This window comes from Silurus meridionalis, chromosome 1 (assembly GCF_014805685.1).
Source record: "Silurus meridionalis isolate SWU-2019-XX chromosome 1, ASM1480568v1, whole genome shotgun sequence".
Classification (NCBI taxonomy): Eukaryota; Metazoa; Chordata; class Actinopteri; order Siluriformes; family Siluridae; genus Silurus; species Silurus meridionalis.
Genome location: NC_060884.1, coordinates 33,233,110 through 33,254,352, shown reverse-complemented (window position 1 = coordinate 33,254,352; position 21,243 = coordinate 33,233,110). Strand labels below are relative to the sequence as shown.

The window sequence follows — 21,243 nt, the reverse complement described above, 5'->3', positions numbered from 1 at the left end:
AAGATTAAATCCCACCACCAGCAACAAGCTGCTTCTACTGGGAAAAACGTGTCTGTCAAATGCATCAATGCATCTTCAGAGTACCTACGTGGAGAACATCCTCAGCAGCAACTCCGGAGAGAGAAAGAGAAAAACAAAGCGATTACCCAATACGTTTGTCTGTCCAGTGTATGATCTTGATGATGATGGTACAAATAGCGTCCATCTTGAAAACTGAATAGCGATTACACAGAAATACAACAGGTTTGCTGTTTTTTTTTTTTTTTATTTTTTTTAAAATCCAAACCAAATAACATTATTTTTAACATTAAAGTGTGAAACTGGAGTCAGAAAGTGTGAATTTATGTATTAAAGAACAGATTCAGACACGAATGCAATATTTTTTTTAACACCTTATAAAAAAGGCACGTAAAAAAAATCTAATCCGTTGAAAGTTTCCTTTTTTTTTTTCCTTTTCCAAACCCCAGCTTTGCAGAATCTGTCCGTTTTGCCCGCTAATGATTTTTTGGCGAAAACCTTTTTTGCCCAATTCAACTCCAGAGAATTCTCACATGACCATTAGGCACATTAGCTAGTTACATTATGTGGGAATATGACAGTAGGTGAGCTTGATCCGCTAATGGCTAGCGTAACCCCGTCTGCTGTGATCGCTGCGTAAAAGTTGTTCTGCTCCATCTCTAAATCCAATAGAACGTCCCTAAGTAGCTTTAAGTGGCTCTCTGCAAAAAAACGAAAAAAAAAAACGAATGTAATGGACAAATCAAGGGGACAAATTGGCGTGGATAAAATCGATGACGCTAGCAATTTGGTGCGACTCCGACTGCACAGCACTTTATCATCCAATACAATGATTAAAAATTCAAAAGGAGTTCAGATACAGCATTTAATGTGTAGTTTAATGTTTCAAAAGTATTGGGACATCTTGCAGAAACTGTTCCCATGAAGATGAAGGCACACAATTGTATAGGACATATTTGGATGCGTGACATTTTCCATTTATTTAAACAAGGAGACCCAAACCTGTTTCAGCATGACAATACATGAAGCCAGCTCTAAGAAGATACAGTGAGGAAAATAAGTATTTGAACACCCTGCTATTTTGCAAGTTCTCCCACTTAGAAATCATGGAGGGGTCTGAAATTGTCATCGTAGGTGCATGTCCACTGTGAGAGGCATAATCTAAAAAAAAAATCCAGAAATCACAATATATGATTTTTAAACTATTTATTTGTATGATACAGCTGCAAATAAGTATTTGAACACCTGAGAAAGTCAATGTTAATATTTGGTACAGTAGGCTTTGTTTGCAATTACAGAGGTCAAACATTTCCTGTAGTTTTTCACCAGGTTTGTACACACTGCAGGAGGGATTTTGGCCCACTCCTCCACACAGATCTTCTCTAGATAAGTCAGGTTTCCTGGCCTGTCGCTGAGAAACATGGAGTTTGAGCTCCCTCCAAAGATTCTCTATTGAGTTTAGGTCTGGAGACTGGCTAGGCCACGCCAGAACCTTGATATGCTTCTTACAGAGCCACTCCTTGGTTATCCTGGCTGTGTGCTTCGGGTCATTGTCATGTTGGAAGACCCAGCCTCGACCCATCTTCAATGCTCTAACTGAGGGAAGGAGGTTGTTCCCCAAAATCTCGCAATACATGGCCCCGGTCATCCTCTCCTTAATACAGTGCAGTCACCCTGTCCCATGTGCAGAAAACACCCCAAAGCATGATGCTACCACCCCATGCTTCACAGTAGGGATGGTGTTCTTGGATGGTACTCATCATTCTTCTTCCTCCAAACACATTTAGTGGAATTATGACCCAAAATTTCTATTTTGGTCTCATCTGACCACATGACTTTCTCCCATGACTCCTCTGGATCATCCAAATGGTCATTGGCAAACTTAAGACGTGCCTGGACATGTGCTGGTTTAAGCAGGGGAACCTTCCGTGCCATGCATGATTTCAAACCATGACGCCTTAGTGTATTACCAACAGTAACCTTGGAAACGGTGGTCCCAGCTCTTTTCAGGTCATTGACCAGCTCCTCCCGTGTAGTTCTGGGCTCATTTCTCACCTTCCTTAGGATCATTGAGACCCCACGAGGTGGGATCTTGCATGGAGCCCAAGTCCGAGGGAGATTGACAGTCATGTTTAGCTTCTTCCATTTTCTAATGATTGCTCCAACAGTGGACCTTTTTCACCAAGCTGCTTGGCAATTTCCGTAGCCCTTTCCAGCCTTGTGGAGGTGTACAATTTTGTCTCTAGTGTCTTTGGACAGCTCTTTGGTCTTGGCCATGTTAGTAGTTGGATTCTTACTGATTGTATGGGGTGGACAGGTGTCTTTATGCAGCTAACGACCTCAAACAGGTGCATCTAATTTAGGATAATAAATGAAGTGGAGGTGGACATTTTAAAGGCAGACTAACAGGTCTTTGAGGGTCAGAATTCTAGCTGATAGACAGGTGTTCAAATACTTATTTGCAGCTGTATCATACAAATAAATAGTTTAAAAATCATACATTGTGATTTCTGAAATTTCTTTTTTTTTGATTATGTCTCTCACAGTGGACATGCACCTACGATGACAATTTCAGACCCCTCCATGATTTCTAAGTGGGAGAACTTGCAAAATATCAGGGTGTTCAAATACTTATTTTCCTCACAGTATGCTTTACATGGGTTGGAGTGGAAGATCTTCTGCTATAGAGCTCTGACCTTGACCCACTGACTGCACCCCAGGCCTCCTCAACCGACCCACATCAGTTCTTGACTTTATGGCTGAATGAATGTCCACAAAATATAGTGGAACCTCTTCCCAGAAAAGTGAAGCCTATACTAAATATGGAACGGGAAGCTCAGAAAGCACAGGTTTTTTTTGGTGCTCAAGTTTACCAACTTGAGGTTTAGATACTAGTCTTTACACTCGTCCCTGCATTTTGGAGAGGTTTCCTTTTGGAGAATTTGCCCCAATTGAAATTTTCTCCACACATGATCTGTGGAAGCCAACCAGAATGACCGTAACGTTCTTGGTCACCTTCTCTCCTCCCAAAAAACGCTTCACAACCAATAATTTTTGGTGGGCATCAGGAAGAGTCCTGAAATTCTGAAGGTTACTGAAAACTTAAATGAAAAATTCACATGAAACATGAAAACATGTACAATGAATCAAAATGGAATTTATGTCACGGTTCCCACAGCAACCAGCACCTGTTTTGGCCAGGTCATCACTCTGTTACCTGATTGTGTAGACCTGTTTTGTATTGATTATATTTAGCAGACGCCCTTATCCAGAGCGACTTACAATTGAGCAGTTGAGGATTAAGGGTCTTGCTCAAGGGCCCAGCAGTTACAGCTTGGTGGTGGTGGGATTTGAACCTATGACCTTCCGATCCAGAGTCCAATGCCTTAACCACTGAGCTACAACCTTCCTTTTGTTGTGCTCTTGTTCAGATCTTCAGTCGTACAGTATGCTTTGCATTGTTAATTCCACATTTTTTACTACTTGGTTTTCCATCACATACACAGTCTGTCAAAAATTTGGAAATCCCCAGCCTTTCATAGTTCTTCAAAAACACTTCGTCTTTTTGTTGACTGTATATGCAACAAACTATCATGTAACGCTATTAATATGCATCAGGCTGCAACTTATGCAATGTTTATTGGCTTCGTGTCGATAAAATGAAACACAAACCAGGTTTGCACTCTGGAAAAAAGGGTTCATATTCAATGTAATAGCGTAAAGTACTTAAGCAAAAGCAAATTAAATACACAACATGTTTCAAATTTCACATTTGGCTGGTTTTATTTTACCCGCGGAGCAAAAGCGGCACATACACAACTGAAAGCGACTCAATTGGGTGTTTTCTCAATACAGGTATTTTTTTGCGATAAATCACAATCAACAATAAATGAGGAATACTAATTACATATTAAACATGGAACGTAATGAAAGATTGATATATACTAATGACATTTCTCTGCAGGAACATACATCAGAGAGTCAGCACCAGGAGAACGCAGCTTTACGCCTCACGACTTGAGTGCATTCGCCAAACATGTAAAACATTTACGAGTGCTTATTTTACGACCCACATTTCCCGTTAAAAGCCCGGACACACCTGACTGAGAGTGCATGCTTCTCCTTAAATGATCGTAAAAACCATTCGAACAAATATAACTAGCAAAATGAATGCACATGTTAAACACCAGTGTACACCCGTATTTCACGTGTCAGTGTGTGTGTGTGTGTGTGTGTGTGTGTCAGTGTGTGTGCGTGTTGGAGGGTACAAACTAAATTTAAACCTAGTAAAACCAGGTACTGATGTAGGTGAGAAGGTAAGGAGGCCTGTGGTGCAATCAGCATTCACATTTATCTCAAATGTGTTCAATAGGATTTATAGCTCTATAGCAGAAGATCTTCCACTCCAACCTGAGAAAAGCAGGTTTTCATAGAGATGGATTTGGTCTCCTAGTTTTAATAAAGTGAATTTTTCATGCTACTGAGTCCAAAAACGTCCTATACGTCCTTAAACTTGGAGGTGTTTGTCATTATACCATGCTTTCAACATGTATTCAACATTTGTCATGTTTTTTACTGCAGGTTTTAGACCACATTTTTATAATAGATTTCATAAAAAAGTTTATTGACAAGATGTACAGAATGTGATTGTTTTTTGTGACGACTCGGGAGAAAAACAAAAATCGATTTTCTATTTTATTTTCAAGTGAAATTTCAAATGTGTGATTTTTTTATTCCACGTGCAACATTTTCACATTTGAAACAATTTCCCCACATATATTTTCTCACATTTCTTTCTTTTCTTTCCCAATTCAAGTTTAGAAGACTGATGCAAATGATGTTACATTTTTTTTTTCATTACATTTACACATAAATGTGTTTTTACACACTTTTATTTCTTCCAAGTTGTCACATATTCACCAGTAATGTCAAGAATTCTTACAAAGAACTTTTCATGTGCACATATTACGTTTTACGTTTGTATTTAATGTACAAAAAGGATAGAAATAAATCAGTGTGATATATGTGATTGTAGTGATGTGTGATTTTAGATAGATTTTTTTAGAAAATACATGATTTATCAGCTATACAAATAAAACAAACTATATGGCCCAAAAATATTGGGACAACCAACTTTTTCAGCCTTCCCCAAAATGTAACCACAAATGAAAAGGCACACAATCCTGTAGGACGTCTTTGGATGCATTTAGTAGCATGAAATTTTCCCTTCACTTAAACTAGCAGACCCAAACCTGTTCCTGCTTTCCATGGGTTGAAGTGAAAGATCTGCTGCTATAGAGTTTACAAATACCCTTGTGTCTAAATGAATCCAGAAAATATAGTGGAACATCTTCCCAGAAAATCTGAGCTTTTTATAACAGCAAATGGAGACTAAATGTGGAATAGGATGTTCAAAATTAGGCACATACCCATCTTATGGTCAGGTGTCAACAACCTTTAGTCAATATAGTGTATATATTAAATTATGATGTCTACAACAATGACCACACTAAAGCAGGGAAAAAGAAATTAAAATATAAAACACTCCCTGAGACTGTGGACCATTTGTAACTCAAATTTGACAAATTTTTGTATGCATTATACAACAAGAGATTAGGTAAACATCTATATTGACTCAGGATGTGGCGATTCATTAATTAATTAAAACTAAAATACTAACTAAAATATTAAAATACATTCTGAGTGGTTGAATTTGCACACATAAAAATATTATTATATCAAATATTAAATAATTTTTTGTATGTCATAAATATATCACATAACAACCTGAGTCAAATTTGTATTTGGATATTTTTTGTGATAAATAGTACATTAATACTATAACGTACGTTCATGATAAAATTACAAAAACATTCTTTTTTTTAATATGATGTTATGTGAGAAATTAAAACTTTTATCCTGTGTAAAAGTTTGGTTAGTGGTTAGTCATCTTTACTTTGTAGATTAATAAAACCATCAGTTTATATGAAATAAAATGTTTGATTTTACTGTTTTATTTGCTTTTATGTAAGCTAGCAGGGTTTCTTTGCTAGCTAGCTTTGCTTCTGTATTACATAATATAACATAAAGCTAGCATGTTAACTAGCAATCTTTGTTAGCTACTACTGCTAGTTCGATAGCTACCATCAGGCTAGTTAAAGCCATCTTATGTAAAAAGATTTGTTGATAGATTGGGTTTTTCCAGAAGTTTGTTGTACTGAGTAAACAAAATAGAGGCTAGCTGATCAAACTTCTGGTGTGCGTGTGCGTGTGTGTGTGTGTGTGTGTGTTTGAAGAAATATTTTCCATGCAAGCAAATTTCACCCCTCATGCAAACAAACACTCTTGTGTTTTTGGCTCAAGCTCGTTTGCCCCACGGCTGCTGGGAAAAGATAACATATCTGACGCACATCTGAGACTCAGACTCGTTAGACTAAATGATCTGCTCTTCAGCCTGGTTTTGCTGAATCATTAAACTATAACTAGCATAACAAAACTAACACCATATAGACAAAAGTATTGGGACACCTGACTTTTCCAGCCATATTTGGTTCTTTCACAAACTTTTAGAGAAATGTGGCCCCAGGGTTAAGAATAAACCTCAAATGTCAAATGAGTAAAAAAAATCAAATGAGAACTAGCTAAATATGTGAATAAGGGACGAACTGCTCAGCACCATTTTCCCTAAAAAAAAAAAAACACTGATTAGAATTGATCTCAAGAACGAATCACTGATCATTTTTTCACCAAAATTACCCACTGATCAAAACTGATTGCCAAAATCAATCATTCAAAAAAAAAAAAAAAAAAAAAAATCGCTGATCACAATTGATCCCACTGACAATTCACTGATCACCACTGATACAGAAACAAAATCATTAAATCATTAGTATTTGATCTCAGGGACTAATTACTAAACGAATAAATAAACTCCACAGATCTCAGAGACCAATCACTAATCTCCATTTTCCCCAAAAAACAATTAGTGATCCAGTGACTGTTCTCAGGTTCAATTACTGATCACCATTGTTTATCCACCCTTGTTTCTTGTTTTAAATTCTCTTCTTGGTGATTATAAAGTAATAAACGTGAGCATTTCTCTTTACCTTAGTTTCTCAAACCCACATTTACTGGGATAAGTATATTTTTGTATTTGTAAATATCTTCTATTTATATGAAAAATAAAATTCCCTTAGAATAAAACATTTAGAACATCTTACCCCTGGACAAAAAAAAGAATTGTCCTAGAGGTGCACAAACATTTGCACTCAACTGTATGCCAGGAACCACAGAGATTAATTTGATAATGAACTTATAATAATGGAATCATGTCTAAGTTGAGCCGAGCTGTAAGGTGTATACATGAAGTCCAAACGTTCCCTGTTTTAGATTCAAACCAGAACATTAGCTAGAAAAAAAATTCTTCCATTTCAAAGGCACAGGAAACATTTAGAATGGCTAAAAGTCTAAAGCGCTACACACCACAAAGCCTGCTGATAATGACTGATATCAAAAAAGGCACTTGTAGACAATTTCTTTATAAAGAACATTTACAGTCTTGATTAAAATTTCATGAGGGTTGCTTAGTCTTGGCAAAATGTCAGACTATATCTTACTATCCACAGAAAAAAAAACCCTGAAACTAGCTCAGAAAGTTTATGTATTGGATAGCTTGAGTCCTAGAATGTTTGGGTATTGGGAAGTTCGGGTACTGGAACATTTAGGTACTGGAAAGTTTGGGTATTGGAGAGTTAGGGCACTAGAAATGTTTGGTACTAAAAAGTTTGGGTATTTGAAAGTTTGTGTATTGGAAAGTTTAGGTACTGGAAAGTTTGGGTATTAAAAAGTTTGGGTACTGGAGAGTTTGGGTACTGAAGAGTTTGGGCACTAGAAATTTTGGGTACTAAAAGTTTGGGTATTGGAAAGTTTGGATATTGGAAAGTTTGTGTACTGAAAAGTTTGGGTATTAGAAAGTTTGGGTACTGGAAGTTTGGGTATTGGAGAGTTTGGGCACTAGAAATTTTGGGTACTAAAAGTTTGGGTTTTGTAAAGTTTGGGTACTAGAAAGTTTGGATATTGGAAAGTTTGGGTACTGGAAAGTTTGGGTACTGTAAAGTTTGGGTATTGGAAAGTTTGGGCACTAGAAATTGTGGGTACTAAATAGTTTGGGTATTGGAATGATCGGGTAGTAGAAATAATAGGTACTAGTAAGTTGGGGTATTGGAAAGTTTGGGCACTAGAAATCGTGGGTAATAGAAAGTTTGGGTATTGGAAAGTTGGGGTACTGAAAGCTTGTCTTGTCTGTTTATCTTTTTTTTGTCTTTGACTGGAAACAGGTTCATGGTGGTGCACTCGCATTTCTGAGTCTCGCTATTTACAGCAATCAGCCATGACATTAAAAGCTTATTATTTGTTTATAAATAAATGTTTATTATTTCTCATTACAGTGGCACCTGTTAAAGGCTGTGAAATACTAGGTAGCATGTGAGCAGTCAGTTTGCAAAGTTGATGAATCAGGAGCATGAAAAATGACAAGCATCTGAACGACCTTAACAGGTGGCAAACTGTGATGTCAAGATGACTGCGTCAGAGCTTCTTTAAAATGGCAGGTCATGTGGGATTTATCTCAGTATGCAGTGGTTAGTACCTATCAAAAAAGCACCAGAAGTCATGGTCACCAAGAGCATGTGGAGCTCAGGCTAACCTCTCTTATCCAATCACACAGAACTACTGCAGCACAGATTACTGAAAAAGTTGATGCTGGCTCTAATAAAAAGGTGTCGAAACACAAAGTGCATCAATGGATGAAAGTGTCCTCGTCTGATCAATCGCATACTCATGTGGACAGCCAGGTGCGTGTGCGTCGCCTACCTGGGAAGACCTTGCACCAGGATGAACTATGGGAAAGCAATTAAGCCGAAGCAGTGTGATGCTCTGGGTGATGTTCTGCTGGAAAACTTTGGGTCCTGGATATTACTTTGATGCTCAAGTTAACTGTCGAGTTAAACATGTTCCCGAGGTACCAGTGACCAGTGTTCCTGTCTCTTTCGTCTCTTCAGATCCGCCCGATTTGTCCCGACACCCTACCTCTGGATGGAGTTCACTTCAATTGGACACCACTCTGTGCACCTGGGGATGGTTCTACCTCAACAGCCTAAAGATCATACAGTTCCTGAGCAACTCAAAACTTTGAGGATGGATTTGGACTGTAATAAATATCAACAGTCTGCTACAATGTGCTCAGGACCACAGTTTGCATGAGCAGTTTTGCATTAAAGTGAATATAGGACTGGACAGTACAATGATGGAACTGTAATGAACAGACATTCATCGGTTAGGTTGGTTCCCTTTTGGGTATGGTTCCTCTGTTGACATATTCGCTGAAGATTCGGTCAGTAGGGACAAACTTATCACCACTAAATATAGACACTCTTTTATTAGGGTTTATAAGCACTTTATTTCTGTAAAGGTGCTTTGAGACAATGTAGAAAGTGCTCTACAGATAAAAATGAACTAATGCTACATACCACCTACCTCACCACTGTTGCAGACCCCATGCAGTTACACCCCTTCATGATAAATGTATTCCCTAATAACAGTGGACTCTAAGCACAATAAAGCTCCACCTGATCCACACTGCAATAAACTGTTCAGGAACATTTTGAGGAGCATTAGAGGAGGTTCAGGGTGTTGAATCAGCCTCCAAATTTCATAGATGTCAATCCAATTGAGCGTATGTAGAATGTGCTAGTTCATGAAGGGTCCAACTCTCAACTTACAGGACTTGAAGGATCTGCTTCTAATATCTTAGACATTGACTCGGTGCCACACAGGTGCTTTTAATGTCATTGCTGATCAGACAATTTCCACTCCAAATCACCTTTTCCCGTCCCCAAGACTTTGCACTGGAAATTTTTCTGTATGTCGTAGATACAGTATCTCCACCTAGACGTTCTTTTTGTTTGCTATAACCAATTAATTCCAGGGAAGTGCTCCAAGCCATGGACAAGCTCCAAAAACAACAATTGTTTTTCCACATCCATTCCAAAGCTTCCCAATTTGGAGGCGCTATGCCACCACCTCACATAAACCTCTGCGATGTTCTGGTTGTGATAAGCATGTTAGAATGTTCTCAGTTGTGTTTGCAAACGTTAACTAAGGAATGAAACCGGTTCAAGGACAAACAGCACGTTGGTATGTTGCTTAGGATTGCACTCAGAAGCCAAAAAGGATGAAAAGAAGGTGTGAAGGACAGAGTTGGAACATGCAAACACTCATAAATGCAACAAAAAAAACCACCACTCGAGATCATAATACATTCACAGAATCAGGAGACACCTTTGTGCACAACAGGCAGCATATTGACCCATTCGTTCGCCGGAATGAAAAAAATAAAATGAGATTGAAGTGTAAAATTTTGCACTTCCTGTAGAATCTTCCTGTTTTATAAAATACAGTATATTGCTGTTCTCTGCAGAGACAAAATGAAGTAGGTTTCATAACAGTAAGTACCCTGTCGTCGATTATTTCCTGATCACAGAGTGTTTTATTCCTTAATTGATTCGTTGGTTGCAAAAACAATCATCTCACAGCTTAGTTTAATACATAAAATGGACTCTCACACACACACACACACACACACACACACACACACACACACACACTTACAAGGCATGTCCAAAAGTATTGGAACACCCGACTTTTCTGCAAACTGTAACCACAAACAATCGTATAGAAATCTTTGGATGCATTAGCATGAAATGTTCTTTTCACATGAAGTAGGAGACACAAAACCCATTTCCAGCATGACACAATGTTTGCAAAAGATCTGCTTTCCATCGGTTGGAGTAGAAGATCTCCCGCTATAGAGATCCAACCCTATTGAATGATGGATTGGACTTTACTAACACCCTTGTGGCTCAATGAATCTCAATGTCCACAAAATCTAGTGAAACATCTTCCCAGAAGAGTGGAGATCTAAATGTGGAATGGGATGTTCAAAAAGTAGGACATACCAATGTTACAGTCAGGCGTCCACATACTTTTGTCCATATAGTGTACCTATTGGATCTTTTTCATAACAGACAGAACGCTATCGGTTAAACAAATAAAAAATAATTCAATTCAAAGTCGCAAACTTAGACAATAAATAAATAAATAAATAAACCCTCCACACTTTTAGACCGTCCTTTTCTTTTCTTTTCTTTTTTTTTTTTACACCTTTTTTTGTTTGTTTTCTCTCAAAGATCTGTATGTTCATGTAGATTTCTTTAAAGCTGCCTCGCAACTATGGCTACTGATTTGAGGTAAATTAAAGCCATGTTTAAGACACATTTGGTCACCAATATTGTCACTCAGTGTCTAAGAGTCTGAAAGTTGATGTTTCCAACCCTAGCACCACCAAGCGTCCACTTTTGGGCCCTTCAGCAAGGCCCTTAACAACTTTTTTCCCTAGGGGGCACTGTTTTATTGCTTACCCTGAGCTCTGACCCTTAAAAAAAATCCCCAATCTATAGATTTTAATTTGTGCCAATTGTATTGAATTTTACCAAGAAATTACCTAAAATTATGACGTTTTAGTGCCACGTAAAAAAAAATAAATAAAATGTACAAATTGAAGATTATGTGAATAAAGTCATAGCAATACAAGAATGAAGTCGAAATATTTTGAGAATAAAGTTGTAGCTTACAAGAATAAAGTAAAAATAATTTGAGCAGAAAATCGAAATTACGAGAAGAAAGTCGAATTTACGAGAATAAAGTCGAAATATTTTGAGGAAAATAAATTTGAAATATTTTGAGGAAAAAAAAATTATATTTTGAGAATAAAATTTTTATATTTTGAGAATAACGTCGAAACGTTAAGAGAAACGTTAAGCTGTTTTGTATAAAATTTACGATTTTCTACTTAATGAACGAATCCTACTTCAGGTTAGCATTTAGCAATAAGAAAATGATTCATCTTTTGGCGCATCGCCGTCAGTTATAATCACTAAACGAACACTGCAGCGGTGACGTAGGAAACAATTTATTCAGAAGAAAAAAAACACAGATATTAAGGAAACTTCCTCTTTTTTTGCAGTGTGAAGGATTTCGATAGTCACATCTGCGTGCTATTCGTAGACGAGACGTTGGTTCACGAGAGTTTACGAGAATGATGATCAAAGAAATCGAGTGAAACACTGATGCGCTCGACGTCTACGACATCGCTAGTACATTAGCTTCATCCAGGGTTCAAATATTTCGACTTTATTTGCGTATTTCTACAATTGAAATCCACAGTCTTCAAATTAACGCCGTTTCTTGATCAGGGCTTTTGGCAGACGCCCTTCTCCAGAGCGAGATACGATTATCTCATTTATCCGAACAGTGGCAGCTTGGTGGTGCTGGGATTTGAACTGGTGCCCTTCCGATCAAAAGACCAGCATCTTAACCACTGAGCTGTTAATCATCAGCCAGTTTTGGCACAAATTTAAAACAAAGGCATTTATTAAATCAGAAAAACGATTGGCGTCCTAATGAACTATAAACGAAGGCTTCAATGCTCATGTTAATAGCGCTACTTATAATGCACCATAATGCATAATGAAGCTCTAAAAAATTATAAACTGTACATTCCAAACCTACCTCTGGAATTCTGTGAGGCTGCGAAGCGTTATTGAGCTTTCATTGCTCAGTCAAAGGTTATAACAGATATGGATATGTACATGTTTCATAGTTTATTATAGATAATAACCTTCAGAGAAAAATCTCCTCACAGTTTCTCAGAGTCCACACGAGGCCTGTAATTACCCCGGATAACTCAATCCGGCTAAACCTTCTCTCGCTCTGAGACCATTATAACAACCGGCGCTTCTGGAATATGTCGACTTGTATTTGTTAAGCAACGTGTTAACAAGAACAGGTCCAGATCTCTGTACTGCGGTGTTTCGCTCACAGGATCACATTCATTTACGGACTCCGGCGCCGAGGGATCGGATCGAGCTGCTTTTACAAGCGATGGCATGCTGGACTCGCTCATGTTTCACGCTGAAATCCAGAAAGTCGCCGTTATTCATCACGATTTTCTCGTCCTTGAGCGACAAAACAAAACCCACACTTTTTTATAATTAGCTGCAGTCAAGCTTCTGTACTTCCACCAAGATCAGGATCAGGAGAAGACAGTTTCTTGCACTCCTCGTTCTCCTTGGCTGGATTCTTCACAGTGTCCGGAGCTGTTTCCTTCTGAGTCTCTTTCTGTCCATCCAGTGAGCAATTAGACACTGCGTTGGCCACCTGGCAGAACTTCCTCAACAGGATCTCCCTGAGGAGCAGATAAACCCACGGGTCCAGAATCTGATTAAGAGAGGCCAGGCGAATGGCGATCAGGAAGAAGTTACAGTCCATCTGTAACTCTCGGCTGGGCAGGCGAGGAATCATCGACGGTTTGCAGTGATGAGAAGATGTGTGGTTGGAGATCATCTTTAACATTAGGATCTGTAAAAGTAAAAAAAAAAAAAAGGTAAATAATAAATAATACCCAAAACTGTTCTAGCATGACAATGTTCCTGTACAAAAACTCATCTCCATGAAGATCTGCTTTTCATGGTTTGGACTGGAAGATCTTAAATCGCCTTCTGTAGAGCTCTAAACTAAACAAGGATAAATGTGAACATTTGACTGCATCCCAGGCCTCCTCACCTCACTTACATCAGTACCTGACTTTCCACAACTCTCCACAAAATCTAGTAGAACATCTTCCCAGAAGAGTGGACATTATTATAACAGCAAATGTGAAATAGGATCTTGAAAAAAGAAGCACATACCAATCTTATGCTCAGGTTTCCACAAAGGTTTGCACCATAAAGTCACAGCATCATCAGTAATCAAGAACCCGGCAGAAACCTTCTGTTACAGCCATGGCCAAGTTCCCAATCTCGGTCTCGGAAAACCCACCATCCTGAGGGTGTAGTAGGAGCAAGAACTAATCTAAAACATTTCCCAAATGCAGGTTTATCTGGTGAGAGTATGGTGGCAGCATCAGGCATCATGATGGCATCAGGCAGAGGCTCTTGCAGTGCAGACTTCTCTACCCTCTACCTCTTTTAGGTGGTTGCTATGGTAATACAAGGTGGTTGCTATGGTAGGCGGTTGTTGGAATATTCCTATTTAATCGCTGAATAGTGATGGATCGTTTATGAGCAATTGATTCATTTTGAACGAGTCTTTATTGTGACTCAGAAGAACGAGTCGTTTTAAAGAGTGATTCGCTCATTTTCGACTGGAAGCGCACGAGCAAAGCATCACCAAATCTCCGTAGGTTTTGTACAGGAATCAGAATCGAGTATTTCACCTCTCGAACTCTTCTAGTCAGAGCCGTCCCTTCCTTTACCCTATTCCTTTATACTATATATAGTGCATTACACAGGAAACAGAAGTGAGTCGTTCGTCTTGTGAGTCGTCTGGTCCGAGTCATTTGTTCTTTTGTCACGTGACTCCCATAAACTCTATGCAGTTATATATACATATATAAACTATTGGAACTATAGTCATGTACGTAGACGTGTTTGGGGGATCTGCTTATTGAAAATGTACCATTTTATTTAATTTCTGATCAAAGGAACGAAATGACCTAAATGACAGAAAAGATTCAAAGAACCGAGTCACTAAAATGGTTCGATCTTCTCATCGCTAATTCTAACAGGTTACTATGTTACTATGCATCACAGTTGGTCACTACAGTGTTTAAAAATGGTTGTCATGGTACTCCAGGTGGTGCTAGTGTATAGCTAGGTGGTTATTACATGCATTGGTGCTGTAGGTTGTTATGTTTTTAGGTGGTTGTTCGCATACTCCAAGAAGTTTCTCTGGTCATTTAGGTGGTTGCTGCTGTATAATGTTGCTTGACTGTTGCAATTACATTACAAGTGTTCACTAGAGTGGTTATTATTGGTTGCTAAGTAATCCCGGGTGATACAACCGTGTTGCTAGATGCTTCCTATGAAATTCTTCATGGCTGCTAAGGTGTTGCTGTGTAGTTCTCATGCTATTCCAGGTGATTGATAATCCCAAAAAGGTTGCTAGTTGTAGGTGGTTGTTATAGTGTTGTTAAGCCCTTGCATTGCTTTCCAATCTGGTTGCCAGATATATATTAATCTGATTTTATAAACTCATTAAAACAAATATGGTGGTCTTTTCTTTGTTTTATGTATTGAATTCAGTGCTGAGACCGATCAAGATTTTACTGTCAGCTGGTTGTTGGTTGAAACCCAGCATGCAGCCATGTTTTGCTCTTCCTTGCTTGTACAGCTGTGTTGTGCCATGTTTTCATTTCTCTTCGCGCTTGGTGAAAAAATTTGAAGCTAGAACACCTTCAATAATCTGTCAAACCCTTCAAGAACTGCTGAAGAACCCAAACTCCAAGTGATATTTGATTATCATTTGGTTTTCTATTACGTAGTCCATTAGCTCTTCTTATTTAATACACACTTTGTAGGAGCTTTTTAAAGAACCTTTGAGGTTTGGTGATCCATGTTAATTGTTTCTCTCCCGTTTACTTCCCGAGGTGTCTCTTACTGTCACTGTTGAGTCTTAGATTTTACTGAAACTTGAACATGAAGAAAAATTCCTCCGGTGGATCTTGTTTTTGCAGCGCTCACGTTACATGGTGCATTAGTTTTGCAATGAGGACCTTTTATCTCTCGCCAGCATCCTTGAAATAAAAGCGGGTCCCTCGGGGCCACCCCGTGTCGTGCCGTTTTAGGAAAATAATCAACAAGGGTTGATTACAAGACAGAGATGTGTGATGAAGTCGAGATTCTCTGCCCATGAAAAGTGTCGTTTCTAGATGGCTGCCAAGATGTCGTAAGGTTTATTAAAAGGAATCCTAGATGGTTGCTAGCGCGTTCCACATGGTAGCTATAGTTTTTCCGGTGGTTGAGTGAATTTAGATTCGCATGGAATCCTCTGTGGTTGCTATGGAATTCTGTTATTCCAGGAGGGTTCTAGAGTGTTGCTAATCCTTCCATATGGACGCCTATGTGGTTGCTATGGTATTCTGGTATTTTAGGTAGTTGCTATGTAATTTCTTTATTTTGTATTTCAGGAGGTTACTAAGCCTTTCATTTGCAATCCTACACTATATTGACAAAAGTATTGGGACACATGATCTTTCCTGCTATACGTGGTTCTTCTACAAACTGTTACCACAAAGCTGGAGGTGCACAATTGTATAAGACGTCTTTGGATAATGCAATTTTGCGTTGACTTGGAACTTGGAAGCTCAAACCTGTTCCAGCATGACAGTGTTACTGAAATGTCTACAAGCACACTCCAAAATCTAGTGGAGCATCTTCACAGAAGTGTGGGGGAAATGATAAGAGCAAATTAGGACTAAGTGTGGAATGTGATGCTCAATAAGCACCTTTCAAACTTCTCACCAGGTTTCCACAAACGTTTGGCAATATAGTGGAATCCTATGTGGTTGTTGTGGTATTCTGGTGTTCCAGTTTTGGTGTTGCTAGATTTTTTCCTATGGAATCCTATGTGGTTGCTATGGTATTCAGGTGTTGCTAGGTCTTTGGTTGCTATGGTGCTCCAGGTGGTTGCTTAATTTCCTAGAACAGCATATCCTGAAGTGTTTTATTCCTCTTACACCACACAATCGCTCTAATCAACGCTACACCTTTATTAAATAAACATCTCTTTTACGGAAATATCAACAAGTAAACATTCGGTTCGTGAGCTGCCAAGTGAACGAGTCCCTGCCAATAAAGCGTTGCTATAGAAACGATAAAGCTTTGAAAAGATGTCAGAGCAGCTGTAGATTAATCACAACACTCCCAAGAGAAGACAGCAATCATTCAATCCTAGCAAATGACCATGAAGAATGCAACTGAGAACGAGAGAGAGATCTCATCCGTCTCTCTGTATGAAAAGGGCACATGGTCCTGAGCGACGTATTTATGAAAGAAGGGACGTAGGTTGAGGTGTAAATCGCATGCAGTCAATATTTCTACACAACGTTCATGCTAATAAAGTGCACTACAAATGACGGCTTTGTGCTCCTACACCAGCATGATGGCTACCAGATGCCTGCAAATGTCAAATGGCTGATGGCAGGACTGTAAGAGCCCCAGCGTTCCAGCTTCTCCCTGCTGGCAAAGATTCACCAACACGAATGCCAAAATAAAACGGCAAAAAAAAAAAAAGAACAATGAACAGAAACTGGACGTCTGAGAGCTTATTAGATTTTATTATGCACAAGCGCTCATTATTAAAGATCGTCCCACATCTCTGGCTCAGAAGAACTTTATTCCTCAGACATCTGGACTTGTTTAGGTTTTCCTCAAGCTGACTTTTAAACTTTCAGAATAGAAAAAAAGAATAATAATAAATAAATATTCCAGAAGGATCAGAAATATCTGATAAACTTCAGAAAACTGTTCCAAGAGATTGGAAAAATTTGAAACACAGGAAAATTTATATCCAGATTTAAAAAAGGAATAAAAAAATAAATGGCAGACGAAGTTGTTAGAATTTATGGTGTAGATTTATAGCAAAATAATGACTTTAATGTCGAAGCTCAAACTGTTTAGATAATTATGTGAAAATGGTGAGATTTCTAACATTAATAATAATAAATAATAATAATACTAATAATAAATAATAATAAATAATAATAATTGACAAGAATAATAATTAGCATTTTAACGAATACAAATATTTAAAAAAATGAATTTTTATGTAATTACACAATAATTAATTAACTCTTATTTTGTTTATTATTAGTAACAAAAAAAGTTAATTGTGACATTAAGATAATGATGATTAATTCATTAATTCTGGCAAAAAATTTAGACTTTTTTTATTTATATTATAACAAGTTTAATTAAATATAGATTTTCTGATTATTCTCAGCTTTCCTGTGCGCTTTGATTTCAGAAGCTAGAAGTTTGTGAGATTGGAAATAACGTGCACTTTATGACACGCACACGCACACGCACACGTAATACACACCAGTAAAGGAGACCAGCAGACGAGTAGCACGCACATGATCCCCATGAGCTGGATGACGGTCTCGGTGGTCAGCCTCTCCCAGTGCCTGGACCACTGAGACGCGCTGGGCTTTCCCCTACAGCGCGCCACGAGCGCACGGATCGTCACCACGTTGCACGAGAACGTGACGAGCAGCGAGGAGATCCCGAGCGCGGCGAAGGTCACGGCGAAAAACGTGTTCCCGCTGACGTCCGAGTCGCCCGTGCTGATGAAGCACCAGGTCCCGGGCCACTGCAGGGTGTACTTCCCCACCCCGATGATGGGCAGCAGGGCGAAGCACAGCAACAGGCACCAGATGGAGACGAGCACGTGCTTGGTGACGGTGGTCTTCATGCTGTTGGAGTACCAGTGAGGCGCGGTGATGGCTAGAGCCCGTTCCACAGCCATGGCGCTCGCGAAGAACAGCGAGCACAAGCCGAAAGTGGTCATGCACACGCCGAAGAACGAGCACAGGGTCCCCGAGGCATCGACGCGCTCCCACTGGAGCTCGGCCCGGTACACGGAGATCACTATGGGGCTCGTGAGAAGCTGCCCGAACAGATCCGTGAGCGCCAGAGAGCCGATGCACAGCAGGAACGACTGCTTGCGCTTGTTCTCCTTGCGCCTGTACGCGTTGGAGACCAGTATGATGGCCAGGAGGTTGCCCACCATCCCAGTGACCATCATGGTGATGGGGTAGGCGACGGACACCGAGCCGCACGTGGCGCTCCGGCCGCCGTTGTGCTCCGATCTGGACACGTTCGACTCCAGCATCGCGTCTCCGGAGGAGCGGTTCGAGGGTGAATCGGATTCACATTTGGACGTCATCCTGCCGGACTCACCATGACCGGGGTGGGAGACACGCGGGCGTCGGGAGAGCGCGAGCGCGCGTTACGCGTCCGAGCGCAGAGGCGGGACTCCTGCTATGGACATTCATAACTGTCCAATGTGCACAAGCACCGAGCACAGAGAAAGTAGCATCTTACATACACACACACACACACACACACACACACACACACACACACACGCCCATGAGCCTTCGAAAACGTCAACATAATAACACACGTGTCCCACACGTGCAGAAAAACAAACAAACACGTGCATATTCATTTAAAACTTATTACGACCTCAAAATGGCACATTTATAAACACGTGGGGAAAATAATCACGTGAAAGGATGAAGAAAATAAAGAAATACTGTATATGCAACAAGCACAGAAACACTGCATCTAATAATAATGTTGTGAACATGTGAGACTTTAACACTGAGGGTAAAGTTGTAATAATGTTGTGAACATATTAAAGTTGTAACTGTACAGAAACAATTTCACTGTAACTTCACAATGAAGTGTTGCTTTGCTGGAAATTGGCTACAGATTTACAGTGGATTATGAATTTGCGGTGAAGTTTTTTTTTTGTTTTTGATGTAACTTTAAATCAGCAAAGTTGGAATGCAAACTTTAGAGTTCAGGTCTTTAGTGTATCTCCTTCAATTATAGCTTTACTCCTGAAATATCTCAAACGCTGTGGGGGGGGAAAGTGTCTGACATTTTAATTACAGTATAGTAGATATTAATGGTATGAATGTCATGTCTGGAGCGCCATCTGGAGGTCGAGCAGTGATGATGCACGCTGCACTCTTTCATGTCAGTGGGGTGGCGGATTTAATACCCTTAGTGCCCTTCATTTACCTGGAAAACTTTAGAAATAATATATGAAAGAACAGAATGTGTTTTTGCTACAGATTTAAAAAAAAAAAAAAAAAAAGTCAACAATGAAGAGGGATGCTGTTACCATGGCAACATTTATTTCTGCATAACTGCAGGTTTCTAAATGTTTAATTCAACTTGCACATTTAAGTTATTCCAAAACATCATGTGTTTATGTGTTCTTGCCAAATTTTATTTTAAATTCTTACCATCTAAATGTGCAACTTTGACTTATGTGGATTTGTGGGTCTCCTGAACAACCCAGATGATCCACCATCAGCCCATAATCAGTCAGTGGCTTCATCCAACATCCTTGTTTCAATCAGAGTTCTTACGGATCAGTGTTTTAAAAAACCATGTAAACGTGGAAGTCCCTCACATTCCTACAGTGTTCTACCATGAACAAAACCTTCACCCTCACTGCAGAACCCTGCACCATATAATACTGTCTGAGATCTCAGAATATGTCGCTGGAGTTTCTATTATATTATGTACCTTTTGTGGAAATGGCCCCAGAATGTAACATTTATTCCTAAGAAAAGACCACAAATAAAATTCCCTTAAAATTCCAGGTCCAATTTGCACTTTAGGTTCATTGACCAGATTTGGTATAGTGAGATTTTGAGGACTTCACTTTATGGAAGTAAATGACCAGAGAAAAATTGGTCACAATTCTTGTTCCAAATGCGAATGAAAAAAATGAGCGCAACATACACGGACCTTCATTCTTAATATTGTAATGATGTTATTAGAAGTTATTAGAAGGCATGGGATGAGCTTCCACTGTTATGCTGATGATACCCAGCTATATATATCATACAAACCAGATGATACACTCAATTAGCTTGGATAACTGAGTTTGTTTTGGAATTAAAAGACTGGATGACTCATAACTCTTATTAAATTCTGATAAGATGGAGATTTTGCTCATCAGCCCAAAAACCAGCACACAGAAGCTCCAGCACTTCAACCTGCATTTAAACAGATGTTCTGTAACCACTAGTTCAACAGTAAAAGACCTGGGAGTTATTTTGACAAAAACAGCTTCTTCCACCTTAGAAATATTGCTATGCTAAGAAACATGTCTATATCTGATGCAGAGAAGCTCATCCATGCGTTCATGACCTCCATGCTGGACTACTGTAATGCATTACTAGGTGGATGTCCTGCATCATTAATAAACAAGCTTCAGTTTGTCCAGAACGCAGCAGTCAGAATTCTTACAAGGTCAAGAAAATATCACCATATAACCCCAATCTTATCGTCCCTGCACTGGCTTCCTGTTACTTTTAAAATCCACTACAAACTACTGCTTCTTACCTACAAAACACTAAATGGTTTATCTCCATGTATCTCTCTAGTCTTCTAACATGCTACAATCCGTCACGCTCCCTGAGGTCTCAAAACTCTGGACGTCTAGTAGTTCCTAGAATAGCAAAGTCCACTAAAGGCGGTAGAACATTTTCACATTTAGCTCCTAAACCTTGGAATAGTCTTC

The 21,243-nt window shown here is 39.2% G+C and overlaps 1 protein-coding gene across 2 annotated transcripts; it reads right to left on the bottom strand.

The window, feature by feature from the left end:
• Window positions 1-3,799: 3,799 nt before the first annotated feature.
• On the bottom strand, window positions 3,800-19,252 carry ptger3 (prostaglandin E receptor 3 (subtype EP3)). Of its 2 annotated transcripts, none has more exons than XM_046855245.1 (2): window positions 18,016-19,139; window positions 3,800-13,494 (listed from the first exon to the last, which is right to left on the bottom strand). In XM_046855245.1, exons 1-2 carry the CDS (start codon window positions 18,859-18,861, stop codon window positions 13,138-13,140), a joined length of 1,203 nt encoding a protein of 400 aa, XP_046711201.1. In that variant the 5' UTR covers window positions 18,862-19,139; the 3' UTR covers window positions 3,800-13,137. The 2 variants fall into 2 exon arrangements, with proteins under 2 accessions (XP_046711201.1, XP_046711211.1); XM_046855255.1 differs by lacking the exon at window positions 3,800-13,494 and adding an exon at window positions 14,638-17,361 and having other exon boundaries at window positions 18,016-19,252.
• Window positions 19,253-21,243: the final 1,991 nt, after the last annotated feature.

What these genes read in the sequence shown, in the direction of transcription:
- ptger3 (XM_046855245.1), bottom strand. Translation starts at nt 18,861, where the DNA reads ATGACGTCCAAATGTGAATCCGATTCACCCTCGAACCGCTCCTCCGGA. An exon ending in TCTGCTGGTCTCCTTTACTG is followed by an intron (nt 13,495 to 18,015) that starts GTGTGTATTACG and finishes TTACTTTTACAG; the next exon opens with ATCCTAATGTTAAAGATGAT.